At 41.2% G+C, this 13,511-nt stretch overlaps 1 protein-coding gene across 3 annotated transcripts in view; it reads left to right on the top strand.

Moving 5' to 3' along the window:
• Nucleotides 1–12,993, top strand: part of LOC119464450 (uncharacterized) — a 37,522-nt gene extending 24,529 nt beyond the window's left edge. For all 3 annotated transcript variants that reach the window (XM_037725431.2, XM_037725433.2, XM_037725429.2), the window contains one exon: nucleotides 4,379–12,993. In XM_037725431.2, coding sequence (XP_037581359.1) covers nucleotides 4,379–4,511 — 133 coding nt within the window. In that variant the 3' untranslated portion in view covers nucleotides 4,512–12,993. The remainder of the gene's footprint in view (nucleotides 1–4,378) is intronic.
• Nucleotides 12,994–13,511: the final 518 nt, after the last annotated feature.

The following is a 13,511-nucleotide window of genomic DNA, read 5'->3' as shown; positions in this document are numbered from 1 at the left end:
TGAAAGTCGCACTGCCTTGAAGCCACACCTAAAGGCAAAATTCGCGTATAAGGTGGGGGGTGATTTTGAGGCTAAAGATTCATGGAAATAGCCTCGTCTTATATTCTAATAAACACGGTAGTTTCTATGAGCAGTTCTTATCTGCTTTTACGGTGTCACTGTTGTCAGAACTGTGTGATGCTATTAACTTTGTAAAGTAATCCTGTGCAATAATCACAATAAAAACTTCCCTGTGACTTTTGATTCTTTGTATTCACAAAATTAGGCTATGAAAGCTGCATGCTGATTTGAGAAATGGCTTGTTGGGGCTGGAGATATATGTTTGTTGCATTTTCTGTTTATTGCTTTGCCTGAGAGGAACAGTGACAGTTTTGGAAGATCAACACAAAGAAGATAACGCTGCTGCATGATTACTCTCTGGTCATGATTCACTGTGTACAGTTAGCACGGGCTTGCACCATCCAACTCTCCTGTGTTTTGAGCAGAGCACCTCTGTATCAGGTGCGCTGTGATATCTATGTACAAAGGCTAATTTCAGCAAGACGATGATGCACATGTCATTTGCACACTGCTGCAAATGTTTACTGCAGGGGATACTAAGTAGAATGTGCGAGTGTTGCCAACTGCTTAGTGCAGTATATCGCTGTTATGGATTCACACATGAGGTGAAACTATGCCAAAGTAGCTTTATATAGGATTGACATACAGCAATTTGCTCCAGCATGACAGTAATTCCCAGGCCATATTTTGGAGTAACAGCACTATAAGTTCATGGAATCGCCAAGGACCTGAATATAATGAAGCCAGGTATAATGACTTATTCTGCATATTGAACAACATGTGAAACTTACTGACCGATACTCATAATAGATGGCTCACTCATAAAGCACCAGTACATTCAATATATCAAACTCTGGGCGTCTTTCTGGTGCTAACATCATAACGCCGCTTGCATGCCATGAACAAAGGGCTCAAGGCAGTTATTTCACAGCTATTTTTTTAGCATATACCAGTGAGAATGCTGGGAAGCATATTATAAGCATAGCAAAGTGAGATCCTATCAAGTAGCCATTCTTAGTGACACTCAGCAAGACTTCAAGGCTCAGCTTAGAGTTAGCACCCATTACGCATACTTTTTGTTGTTTTGAAAAAATTCATTTCTTCCTCACTTCACTGAAGATAATGAATCTGTATACACTTACACTTGAACCTTCTTATAATGAAACAGGATATAATGAAATAATGGATATAACAACTAGATTCATCTCGGAAACTGAAAAATTCCCGGCCGTTGCTCACCCAGTATATTGCTTTCTTGCGGAGTTCAGCACTCGTCCTGTGCGACAGTTTGATATTTCCGTGTCGAATACAATGCCAAGCAACACTAGTCTTTCTCACCTTTGCACCTAGCCATAAGCAGAGCAAGCAGAGGCTCACCATTGCCATTGTAGTTCACTCGCACCGCACCAGCTGGTAAAGCTAAGTGTGGCCTTTGAGATTGCACCAGTGCAACCTTGGAGGCCAAGCCTAGCTGTGCCAGCCTGCGTGGTGTGCTGCAGAGAAGTGCGATACTGACAACGAATCACTGCTTGTGGGCGACTACGCCCAGCACTGAGAAAGACCAGTGCATCCACTCCTCTCTTACTGCACAGACTAGGGCAGCTAGGCATTGCCTCCAAGATTGCATCAGCGCCGGTGCAATCTTGTAGGCCACTAGCTGGCAAAGCCAAGCCAGCACGGTGAAGTTCACTGGCTGCATGGAGGATAGCTTGTTGTTTTTTGGGTTGTGTGCCCAACCTCCTCACTCACACAGTGGGGCCACATGAGAGCGGTGGATCAGCTGCATAGTTGTGGGCACACACCATGTTGTGTACCATCTGCTGCTCGACCATGACGTACTTCGTTCACCTCCCAACATGCTAAATGTTCTGTTCCACTGCATTTTCTTTTCACCGGTTTCATGACAATGTGTGTTACCCAAGTGGAAAGTGAAAGACCATCACATTGGTACAGAAGCCGGATACCATAAAAGCTCTTGTGTCAGGTGCCAAGTTCCGCACCAAATATGCCAAAGATTCTTTTGCTGTTGTTTTAATAAAATTTTCTTCCATACATGGCCGCGTAGCAGTTCGGTGCACGATGAAGCTGTCTCTTTCATTTTTTATTGCATGTTTACAGTTGTGCCCCCCGTTGGGCATATATTGCATTAAAAACAAATTTAGTAAAGAAGTTATAGATATAGCAAAGTAATTTCAGACTCCCCTTCATCCTCGTTAAAGCAAGGCTTGAGGGTATAATTAATGAGTCATAAAAGCTTGTTTTATATCATGTAGGCGAGTCTGTGTATATTGAATTACCTGTTGTAGCAAATTGTATTTTGCGCATAAACTTATTCATTATAACCGAGTTCGACTGTATTTAGTGCAGTAATGTGAACCGACTACTCGGTAATCTAGATTTATACATATGTGAAAGCGGCAACTTTGTATTGAACTTTAACTACAGCCATGAGAAGCTGCTTCACATGCACAGTGAAGGCGTTTTCTGTGTCATGTCACCACATTTTATAATGCTTCATTTAATTTTTTCATTCTTTTCCTGCTTAGTCAAGTCATGCTGTCATTATTGTCGAGGTCAAGGACCAGGCACAACAAGTAATAAGAATGGAAAATGAAATGGGTCGTCTCCGATTTTGTAGAATGCTCATCCCTGTACATGAGCGTAGGCGAAATGCTGCAAGCCTCTGATTCCATGTAACACTCAGGAGTAGATGCCTGCATAGAGAAATGTTTTACAGCACAGCTCTTAGGTGCCCGTTCCTACCGCCTGCAAGCCTCTGATTCCATGTAACACACCTGCATAAAGAAATGTTTTACAGTGCAGCTCTTAGGTGCCCGTTCCTACCGCGAGCGTCAGCGTTCCCAGTGCAACCGAGCGAATGAGCACAGTAAAAGATGAGAGAAAACGCATACTGCAGCATGGGATGAAAAAAAGTGGTGAGAGGGGAAAAGACGTGAGGAGGAGAGGGGAGAGGAGAGGGTGCAGCGGAACCATGAGGCGGAAAGCGGAGGAGGGTATGGCGAAAGCGCGAGAAGAGTGTAATGCGGCGATAATGAATGAGATGGCGCCAGAGTAGCACGTGTCGTCTGGGCTGGAAGTTCTTGTCGGCAGCTGCTGTGAATCGTGCTCACGTGTCACCCATGAGCTGGCCCCACACGCTGGCTCTCTAGATCTCCAGATTAGTGAGGCAGTTGCGCCGCAGTTCGCTTCGTTTACAACGTGCGGCACAAGATGGATTGTCATTACCACCCAACATATCGCGAAATGAAAACACATATAGAGCTGCACTCAAATTTCGTATTGGGGAGTATCGTAACCATTCGTGAAATTTTTTTGTTTCGTTGAGCATTCTCTCGGATACAACAGTGAGCATTGTAAGAAACCAGAGGCTTTCAGCACTTCGTTAGCAGCACTCCATCAGCTCACAGAACGCAGTAAGACCTGTTAAGTTGCTGTTTGTGTGCGCTTTACGATGGTAAAAATGGCAACATGGACAGCGGCGCTTGGGAATGTAGTCTTCTCGCTTACAATTACGTGGCAGAAAGCAATTTCTCACATTCCTTCGACGGTGCACAGTGGGCTTTTGCATTGGCTTATCTATTGGTCACTAAAGGCGCGTACACACTAGCAGAAAAACGTGCGCTGCCCACCGCCGCCGGCAAGACGCGTGCCATGCCGTGCTGGCCTCTTCCGCGAAATGCACGCGGGAGACCGGTTTCATGCAGACCCACCCGACCGCTCGTTTCATAGTCGCGTCCTGTGTCAGCCGGAGACTCGTTTTAGACTATCATCTGCTCTCGTTAGCTCCCGAACGGGAGCTGTCACGTGACTGCCATAGCAGCGCGCCGCCAGTTGGTGTGGTCGCCCTGCCGCAGCTGCATTTTATCACCGGCGACATGCCGCGCACGTTTTTCTGCTAGTGTGCACGCACATTTTTCCGCTACTGTGCACGTGCCTTTCAAACAACTCTGCCACTTTCCTGAGGCCAAAGTCAGAACTGAGGGACAGCCATTATAAAGAACTGATAGATATAACGAAGGAAATTCAGCCTTCCTAAACTGTGTGATAGCAAGATTTTACTTATGCCTTGGAATGCATTGCAATTTCTTAGTGCATGCTTCTGCACCCTTATTTGTGATGAAGCCACTCTTCACTTGCGGGCGATGCTTATTGCATGTATCAGCAGCCATTTTCTTAAAACTAATTTCGTCTTGTTTTTGGCACTGATGAAAAAAAAACGAGTTGTGTCTCTAAATCGAGAGACCATCACTGAAATAGAAGCAGATGATTCACTGTTCTTCCTTTTTGTTTCCTTTAGTTCCAGTATGAACCTATTTGTGATGAAGCCACAAGCAGCTCAACTTGCCAAACCTCCCTCGGTGGATCAAGCCCACAGGATGCCTAAGGAGGACATGTCTTACGATGGCTTGTATCAGACATCCGGGCTCTGAGTCCTGCACCTTCATGACATCCAGTGAGACTGGTTTGGTCATCCATGTCGCGCGTGTACGGGCATCCCAGTCTACTTATTGCAGATGGCCTTGTCCCTAATGGACAACAGACTGTTCTACTTCTGTATGTATGTTCTTTTTTTGTTGAAACGACAATGGCGTGATGTGCTTGTTGATTATCTCATAGACTGCCGCTTTTAAAAGCATACTCAGCTGTTGCAGAAGCTATATTAAGATCTATAAATACAGATTGTAATATAAGTCAATGTTTCGAGGGGTGTGTTTGAGGTGTTTTCTGTTCAGCACTGCACGAGACATGCACTGCTAGCACCTGGCTAGTGGCAAGGTATTCGATCAAGTCTTCCAGTGACTCCCATATGAAAAAAAGCAAAAAGAAAAAGCAGCAAAGGTCTTCCTTTGAAGAGCATGAAAGGTCCTGGGAAACTTGCTTCATGAGCAGTTCAGTTTACTGAAGTTTTTCTTAAAAGGATGCTAGCTGGACTTTCACTCATTCTGCTGATGTTTCATCTCAACAACTGCTATTCCTCATGCAGCCTTATTATGTATCTCTTACTGGTACTCAACCTGTCATAGAGATCATCGCTGAAAGAATTGGCAACATTCTAAGCTACTTGCACGCATGTGAACTGCAGAAATCCTTAAAAATAAATCCTCATAATTGATTCGTCTGTGTTCATGCGGACATCAGTTAAGCTCAAGGGCTACGTTTTACATTCACTGATGTGCTATGTTGAAGGAAGGTTGGAAGCCCCCAAGAATGATTAATTTCAGCCACAGTTCAAATGCCTGTCACTTACTGGTTCTCGAGTTTTGCGGCGTACTTTTCATAGATTAAACTGACGCATTTGATGACTATTAGCCTCTCCTAGAGATTTTGATTGACTAGCTGCTCTGATTTGCAAGTTTCTTCTAAGCAATACAGCTAGTTTCTTTGGATGCTCACGGACAATGCCCTGATGACTTCTAGGTCGGCCTTGCCGTGATATTGTGGCACTGCATTAGCTCAATTTCATAGCTTCATTACAGTGTGTGTTGACACAGACTATATATTTCAGAATATACATTCATGAATGACTAGGCGTGTTTGCATTATAATGTCTATATGTTTTAACAAGTGCTTGGACGTTTCATGAAGCAAGCCTTGAGATGTGATCAGAAGCCTAACTCAGCAGTGAACATTATGTGGCAGCTTTTCCAAAATTTTCCTATGATTCATCTTGGAACGTCGTACATACAGAAGAGTCTTCTATCATGTATATATGGAAAAGCATCTTCAACATGGAGTTGTGCTGTAATCCGATTGATAACATTGCTGTGAAAGTTTATCTCTGATAAAAAGAGAGCATTAAAGAGTCTGGTGATCAGCACTCTCATGCTTCACGGTTCAAGACTGGTGATTTTTTTTTTTTTGATTGAGAAAGCCCTGCAAATCAGGTTCAAGGTTTGTCTCCAGACTTCCTCCAACTTTCATGACCTACAAGAACATTATGAAGCTACCTACTTCAAACTGAAGCACAAGGTGCACTTAGGTTACTTAAGCAAGAAAGACTTTAGTCTTTTTAACAAGCTTTTTAATGTGGCTGGAATGTTGAACCAAATGTGTGTGCACAGCAATTCCTATGTATGTTTTGTTTCGTTTGTTTCATGCCCATGACCACAGCATTTTTCTTTTCTGTACTGTAACCATTTGGGGCTGAGGTGACTGATTCCAATGAAGTTCTGTTCCTTTTATCAAGTACCCAGTCTGTGTCATAATCATACACGACTAAATCTAAAAATTTATGTGAAGGATTGGTTATGGGGCATATTTATGGTTCTGAAATCGTGTGATTAACTCGTTACAGTGGAATTGTGATTTGGACATTTGGTTGATGTTCATCTTCAAGCAGGAACAGCAAGGATGAAGACTGGAAAAAAGGGAATGAGAAGCACAGTCTTTTTACTCCCTTTAGTTATGTTTTTGTTCTTGTTTTAATGTGTTTCTCTAAGATAGCGTGTTACAGCATCAGTAAAATATCTAAAGTGAGTTGGTTCATTTCTAAGGGAGAAAGAACAGCACAAAAATTATGCAACATAGTGCGATGCAATAGCTTGAAGTGCTTACTAACAGCAGGGGCTTGGTTTGTTCAGCAAGCAGTTGGAAAATCTAGACAGAAAGGCTACAAAGGAAAACAAGGCGCAGATGTCTTTGAAATAAATGGCTACAGAACTGCTGTTGCAGTTCCTGTATTGCTTAACGATAGCGTGGGCCTTAATAATTTTGACAGGCATGCCAACTCAATATTTCTTCGAACCTTATAAAAAGACAAGTTTGTGCATGCACTGGCGAGCGTGAAGTGGCTTGCTGTTAATGGGTCCACTTTTTAGCATAGTCTATTTGTGTTATCTTGTATTTTTTGTTATATGCTTTCATCCGCTTGCTTCCCTGGTTTGAAGCAGTAAGATGTCTATTGTCAGTTAGTATCCTGGGTTGCTTTGTATGAAAACATGTTGTTCTTATTGAGGCAAAATAGATGCAGGAGGATGGAAAGTGATTAAAAGTGGATGCACAAGTAAAGCTTCAGCCTGGAACCAACTACATAACACAAAAGCCTTGGTCGAGATGAAGACAAGCTTTGTCAAAATGTCATTGACTTTGGGCTGAGGCTTCCCAATGTCCATGCATGTTGAATCAATACATGCTGTTCTTGTGTGTTTTTGTCCAGTGTGAATGTAAAGTATACTCTGCTTAACACTACTTGTGTGAAAGGACTAGTTTGACTGAGTTGTTAAAAGCTAATTATTTACCATCTACCATAGGTGTGATGATGTTGAGTGTGGTAGGCTATGCTACATAGACTGACTGAATGTGTCTATGTGTCCTTTGTTGCTTGACAGGGTAGCAGATTCTTTTATTGAAGGATTGGGCAGTATTTTGTGTCACGCAATGCTTCATAACATGGGTCAGTTAAATACTGCGCACATCAAAATTAAGCTGTTCTTTTTTTGTACATTGCATGGATTGCAATGATTCTCAATTGTTCACTTCATAGGTAAGCTTTTTCATGTACAGTGTGTTCATTCTCATAATTAAAGTGTACAATGTTTTCTAGATCTGTTATAATAATGCTGTCTTTAAGTCACCTTGTGATGTTGAGAAGACTGTTAGTCACACAGTGATAGTGCCTTGTGTATCAAAAACTCCTTTGTAGTACAATGCTGTGCTATGTCTTACTTGTGCAGTCCTGCATTATGTGTGGAATGTGATAGAACATCCTTTATATTTTTGTTTTGTTTTGCTAGTGGAGAGGCATTTTGCAGCCAGGTCTTCCACCAGCTTCTGCTTGAAATCCAAAATCCATTACTTGCATAATTGCAAGCATTGCAGTTTGATAAGTGGATAGGATTTAAGCAAAATGTTTATTCCGAACGTTCCTTAACCACTTTCATCATCTTTGTCATTGATGCCGAGCAATGCCAGCTGTACATCCCTTATGTCGCCTTGTTGACCCACTGACTTGTATTTGCTGTTGCCTTTGTGTTGACTTTTGTGCTGGGCTGGTGGCAAGAGACTGTTGGTAACGTGAAGAATCACTTGTTGGTTAAACCTCTCGCTACCTACCTCTCTCGATTTTTACCAAAGGTCATTCTTCTGCTAGCACACATTTCAATCACCATGCTTCTACAATTCACTTTTCATTGAGAGCACTTCAGATTGCCCATAGTTGATTTCTGAATGCTTTCTTTACCAAAGCAAGTGCCTTTGCTGGCACACATTTGAATTGATGTGCCTCAATGATTCACCTGTCATTGGGAGCACCTCGAATTGTCTTGGAATTGTTCTGAAGAGGCATATCAGGCATGTAGGACTCTCTTTTCGGTGTGAAATCAAATAGTAGTTCTACAGTTTTTGTCTATGTGTGCTAGTATGCCTAGAGTTCAAGCACATTGTGAAATGTGTGTCAAAGTCGGCTGTTTGTCTGAGCTCTCGCTTTTGCAAGATTATTCTTGTGCCTGAAAAGAAAATGCGATGGAATGCAGTGTACTATGTGGCAGCACGTCACTTAAGCTGTACTTGCTTGTACTTCATTGAAGCCTTAGAACAGCTTTTACTATCACCTTATTTGTTATAAGGTGCTTTTTGATTATAGAGCTTCACAGTCACCTTTCTGGTCCAGAATATTTGAGTATGAATACAGTAGAGTGTATAAATGTTGTGGTGCATAGCAAACTGTGAATATCATGGCACAGAATTTGCAGCACTAGCGCTCATATAACTTGCTTTGTTCTCTGTAATGTGAACTGAAGTTCTGCATCTGATTTTATGACAGTTAATTGCTAACCCATTTGGCGTGGAGTTATTGTGGAAAAAGTTACACTAAAACCTGAGGCACAAGAGAAGAGTGACACTTTTGATGTGTCGAACGTTATAGTGGGAAATTTTTTTTACTGTGGGATCTGTGTTCAGACTCGGAGTTGCGGGAGTAGGGGATTGCGGAAGGGATGGTGTGGGGATGGAACTCTCACCAAATAAGGAGTTTAAAAGCAGAAAAATCTTGCTCAAGCATTTCTCAAAACCATGGTCCTAATACAGGAAATCTAGGCACTGAGGATGCCAGCTCACACAACTAGTGCGCTCACGCAAAGTGTCTGTTGGCACATCTCATCTCTTCAAAATGGAGCATCTGTAGATGTGTTGAAATAAGGAGAATTTGATCGCCATCACTACTTTGTGCACCACAGTGCAATGTTTTTGTGACAGCTTAGCTCACAGCTCACTGTAGCTCACAATATGCCCCTGAAGACCTTTAGTTTTATGTCACCAGGGTCATGTTTGATGCTCACCTTTTCTTGATTCCTGCTCCACAAAGCACAGAGCTTTCCTGCTCATGCTAAACAATCTAAATAGAAGACATGCACACTAAGGATAAATTATAAAATAGAAAGCTTGCGCAGGGATGGTTGGGTACGTTCCATTAAGGGTATAATTTGAGATCATTCAAAAATTGCAGTGAAATTTTGAGTAGAATATTTCTCTGTCAACTAACGTGTTTATTATTGACAGGAAGCAGTTTATCTGCGAGTATAATATACCATGCAAACAGAAAAAGACACAGCAGAGGTTTTTAAGTAGTTTATGAATTTTGACCAACTAGCTTGATCACTAACTGAAGTTTCTTCTTCTCTGCTGTTTCTGTCTTTCGGTATGATTATTAGTAAGTGCACATTAGTGTACTTGTCAAATAATGGTATTGACGTAATGCTCAAAACTTGCTGTCACGTTTGACCCTATGGTAAATAATATATACAGAAACATTAAGACTTTCAGTAGTGCTCAGAAGTGAAATCTTTGCTGTGCAACAGCCATCACTTACCACTTTTTTCTGTTCATATCGCATCCTGGGGCGAGATCATGCGAGCATCTCGCTTTCCAAATGTTCGCTTTGCCTTTTAGTTCACCGAGTAGGTAGTGTTTCATTTGCACTCCTGCCTCGCCCTGCTGACGACCGCTGATGAAAGCATGGCACCGGCCAATGACGAGAGCACAAGCGAACATTTTTGGAAAGTGAGATGTTTGCACTATTTCGCCCCTGATAGCAGCAGACTATGTTTTATTTCTGTTATATGATTCGATGTATTTTAGCTCATTACCTTTGCTGCATGCTCTCGATACTGTGTTGAGCAGATCTTTCAGTGTTAGGGTTCAAATGTTTTGCACATTTTGGTGCATAGCTCAGAAACAGTCGGTTCAGCTGTTACAGAAGCACACGTGTACACTAAAAAAAAAGGCGTCTTCAGAAAAAGTTACGTTTGTTGCCTTATTCTGGTAAAGCTCAGAGAATTAACTTTTTTTTTAATCTCCACAGCAAAGTTTTCTCACCTCACTGTCTACAGATCGTAGAATATTTTTGTTTGTATGCTTTGACACTTAAGACTACACTTTTCTTAGTACCAGAGAGGTAAACATAATGAGAACATGTATGTTCTTTGGTGAAAAGTTGCGAGCCATTAAGTGAGTGCTGCAGAATATCCCAGTGGTGCCATCTAGTTCTTATCTTCAAATAATTTGACTTGCTTCAAAACTTTAGGCAAAAATGTTCTATCCTAATTTAACCTATCCTGCTGGTATAGTCCTGCTCTAGCGACAAACATTACCTCATTTTTCAACGAAATCTTGCATAGCTTTTTCCAACATTACACCTAACATTCGTAGTGAATGGCATTGGCAAACAGGATATAGGTGGTGCCGTGCTGGGTGACACTTTGTGTTACGCATTGTTTTGATGTATGTAGCAAATGAACTTTTTATATGCATTTTTGTTTAACTGATGCATCATTCTATTAGTGCCTATTATTGTACATTTAGCTCAATATTGATGCACTCAAGAGAGCTTTATGATGTGTTGGGAAATACGATTAACACAGGTGTCAAGCAACTGTAGCGCTGACATTGTAAAGTCACTGTTGCCACATTTTAGTTGTACGTTGGTTTATTGAACAGTTATTCCTTCACCTATCTCTGTTTAGAGCTGGTCATTCACCACAAAACATTTTTTTTGCGATTGCTAAGTACAATGTTCACCCATACAGCTGAAAATAAGTAAAGCTTTATAGTCAACATGTTCATGGCCTGCCACACCATGTGTTATGACATCACCGTGTGTGTTATGACATAACCTGGACACATGCTGGCTTTTTGAGGAAACTAATAAAGTCTGTGGCCTAATGTTGTAGTAGTTTCCAATTGAGAATTTTAAGTGTTGCCAACAATAAAGGCATGAACGAATCACAATGTGATATGGCTGATGATGGTTAAATGTGACCCACAAATGCTGTATATATTGAATGGCATGTAGTAAATGGGTATGATTATTTGCATGTTGTGAACTTCCATCGAGTCATATCCGACTCTTGGTAAGACCACGAATATTTGACCATTGATAATTGAATAGATGTAGCAAACCTGTCAAGGCAAGCATCGTGCTCACTGTGCCATTTTGTTAAGGCTTGGAAAAGTCCACTCACCTATGTGCTCTTAACAAGCATAATAATGTGTAAACTAGTAACTGCCATCATTCAACAAGAATGCAATTCACAAAAAATTCTTGGAATGTGAGGGGGTTCTCATAGTTCTGCATAGCTTGTGACATTACAGAAAACCAATCTCGTCATGTACATCTTCATTGGTGTCCCACTCAGTGCTTGGTGTAGTTGGCGCAGGAAGTTGACAGGGTGTGGGATCAGAGAAATCGGCGAATATTTCTTCAGCCTGAATACATAGCCAGATCTCGGATTTCCTACCAGTGGTAATATACATCGCCAACATAGTGTTGTACTCTTTCACTTGGTGTAAAGCAAAGCTTCATTGAAATTAGGCTTTTTCGGGGAACTGTCATACTGCAAGCATTTGATGCCGATTGTACTCCTCATTGTGCTGAGTCGATATGACACTCTATAGCTTTATTTAGCATACAACATTTTGTGATCATTTCAGAATTATATGTTGCATTTACGTTATATTCGTATATATGATGTAAGGCATCCAAACTCATGCCGACACCTATTTGAATATAGACTATTCAAATTGTTGATCTCAGGTGCTACCATCATAGTTCATTAGTATGGAAGCTTTATAACTTCCCTATTACTAGCATCATTAGTTCCATAGAATGGCCCTGCAAAATCAGTGAAAAAAAGTCAATTCAAGCAGCTCGGCATTAAAGTTATAAGCATTCTACAAGGGAGAATTCTATAGTTTGCACCAAACACTATAATTAATTGCAGCATCACAAGCTGTTTAAGAATAGTTGTAAGAGTGGCATTACCACCCACCCTGTTGTGCTTTGAGTTCTTGGCAAGGGAATGTAGGGTGCTTGTGTCTTTGTCAATATATGACCTCTTTAAAAAGGCAAGTGTATTTCAGCAATTGCCAACTGGGTCAACGAGCAGTTTCAGTTAAACCTTGATATAACAAATTATGGAATATAACGAAAGACACCTAAAATGTTTGTTGCTGATATAAGCATGTAACGAATATATGCTTACAACGATTATCGGATATAACGAATGCATTTTTTGTGTCACGTGCAGCTTTTTTTATAATGAGGTTCGATTGTATTATGAATGTAGGTAAGATCGATATTTGTGGCACCCTTTATACCTATCTGTGTGTCACGAGCCTATATCCAGGTTGTTGAGTGCTGTTTGCCACGATAGTAGCAGCACCGTTTGTGATACAGCTTGGCAATGAATGCTTGTAGTGTTGTCATAGCCTAAATGATGAAACTAATGCCGTGATTGTTTTTGTGTCTGGGGCATCTATGCATAAAGGTTCGTTTTGACATAGAAAACTGCATTGTTAGAGCGAGTGTTGTAACACAGCACATGCATCACATTTAGGTGTTTACATTCCTTGAAGCATATCGAACAGTGTTTTTGTTGTACCTCTTTTTGCCAATCAATAAAATGGTTTGTAGCTTTACATTCTTGTTCCTATTTTTTGGTGTAGTGGTGTGGTGGAGTTTACAGGATTGGCCAAACCGCTCTCACAGCTGTTTTATCACTTAGTCTATCCAGTTCATTCCTTAGTGGGTTGGGCCTTACAAGGTTTTGTAAACTAGCACTGAAGCCACTTTAAATGGTTAAAGGAACGCTAAAGGAATATATTAAGTTGAGCTCAACTGAAAGACTATAGGGTTCTGTAATCGCGAATTTGTCCTTGTAGCAAGAACAATGCCCAGCGAGAAAAAGAAATATTGGAGTGGAACCACTTATATTGGACTATGATATCCCTCGTGTGACGTCAGAACTGGCTTATTGACAGAGAATGGCAAAGATCGAGCAGGGTTTGTACACCTTAAAATTTTGTAATTTGGAAAAAGAGATTCAAGGGCCCTTAGAACTTGAATATACATGTGCTCCTTGAATTTGTTGAAAACGGGCGTTGGAGCAACTTTTGAACATTCAAAGCAACAACCTCCGCATAGGGGGCTATGCCAT

The sequence above is a fragment of the Dermacentor silvarum genome, chromosome 9 (assembly GCF_013339745.2).
Source record: "Dermacentor silvarum isolate Dsil-2018 chromosome 9, BIME_Dsil_1.4, whole genome shotgun sequence".
NCBI lineage: Eukaryota > Metazoa > Arthropoda > Arachnida > Ixodida > Ixodidae > Dermacentor > Dermacentor silvarum.
This window is presented reverse-complemented; position numbering and strand designations above follow the sequence as displayed.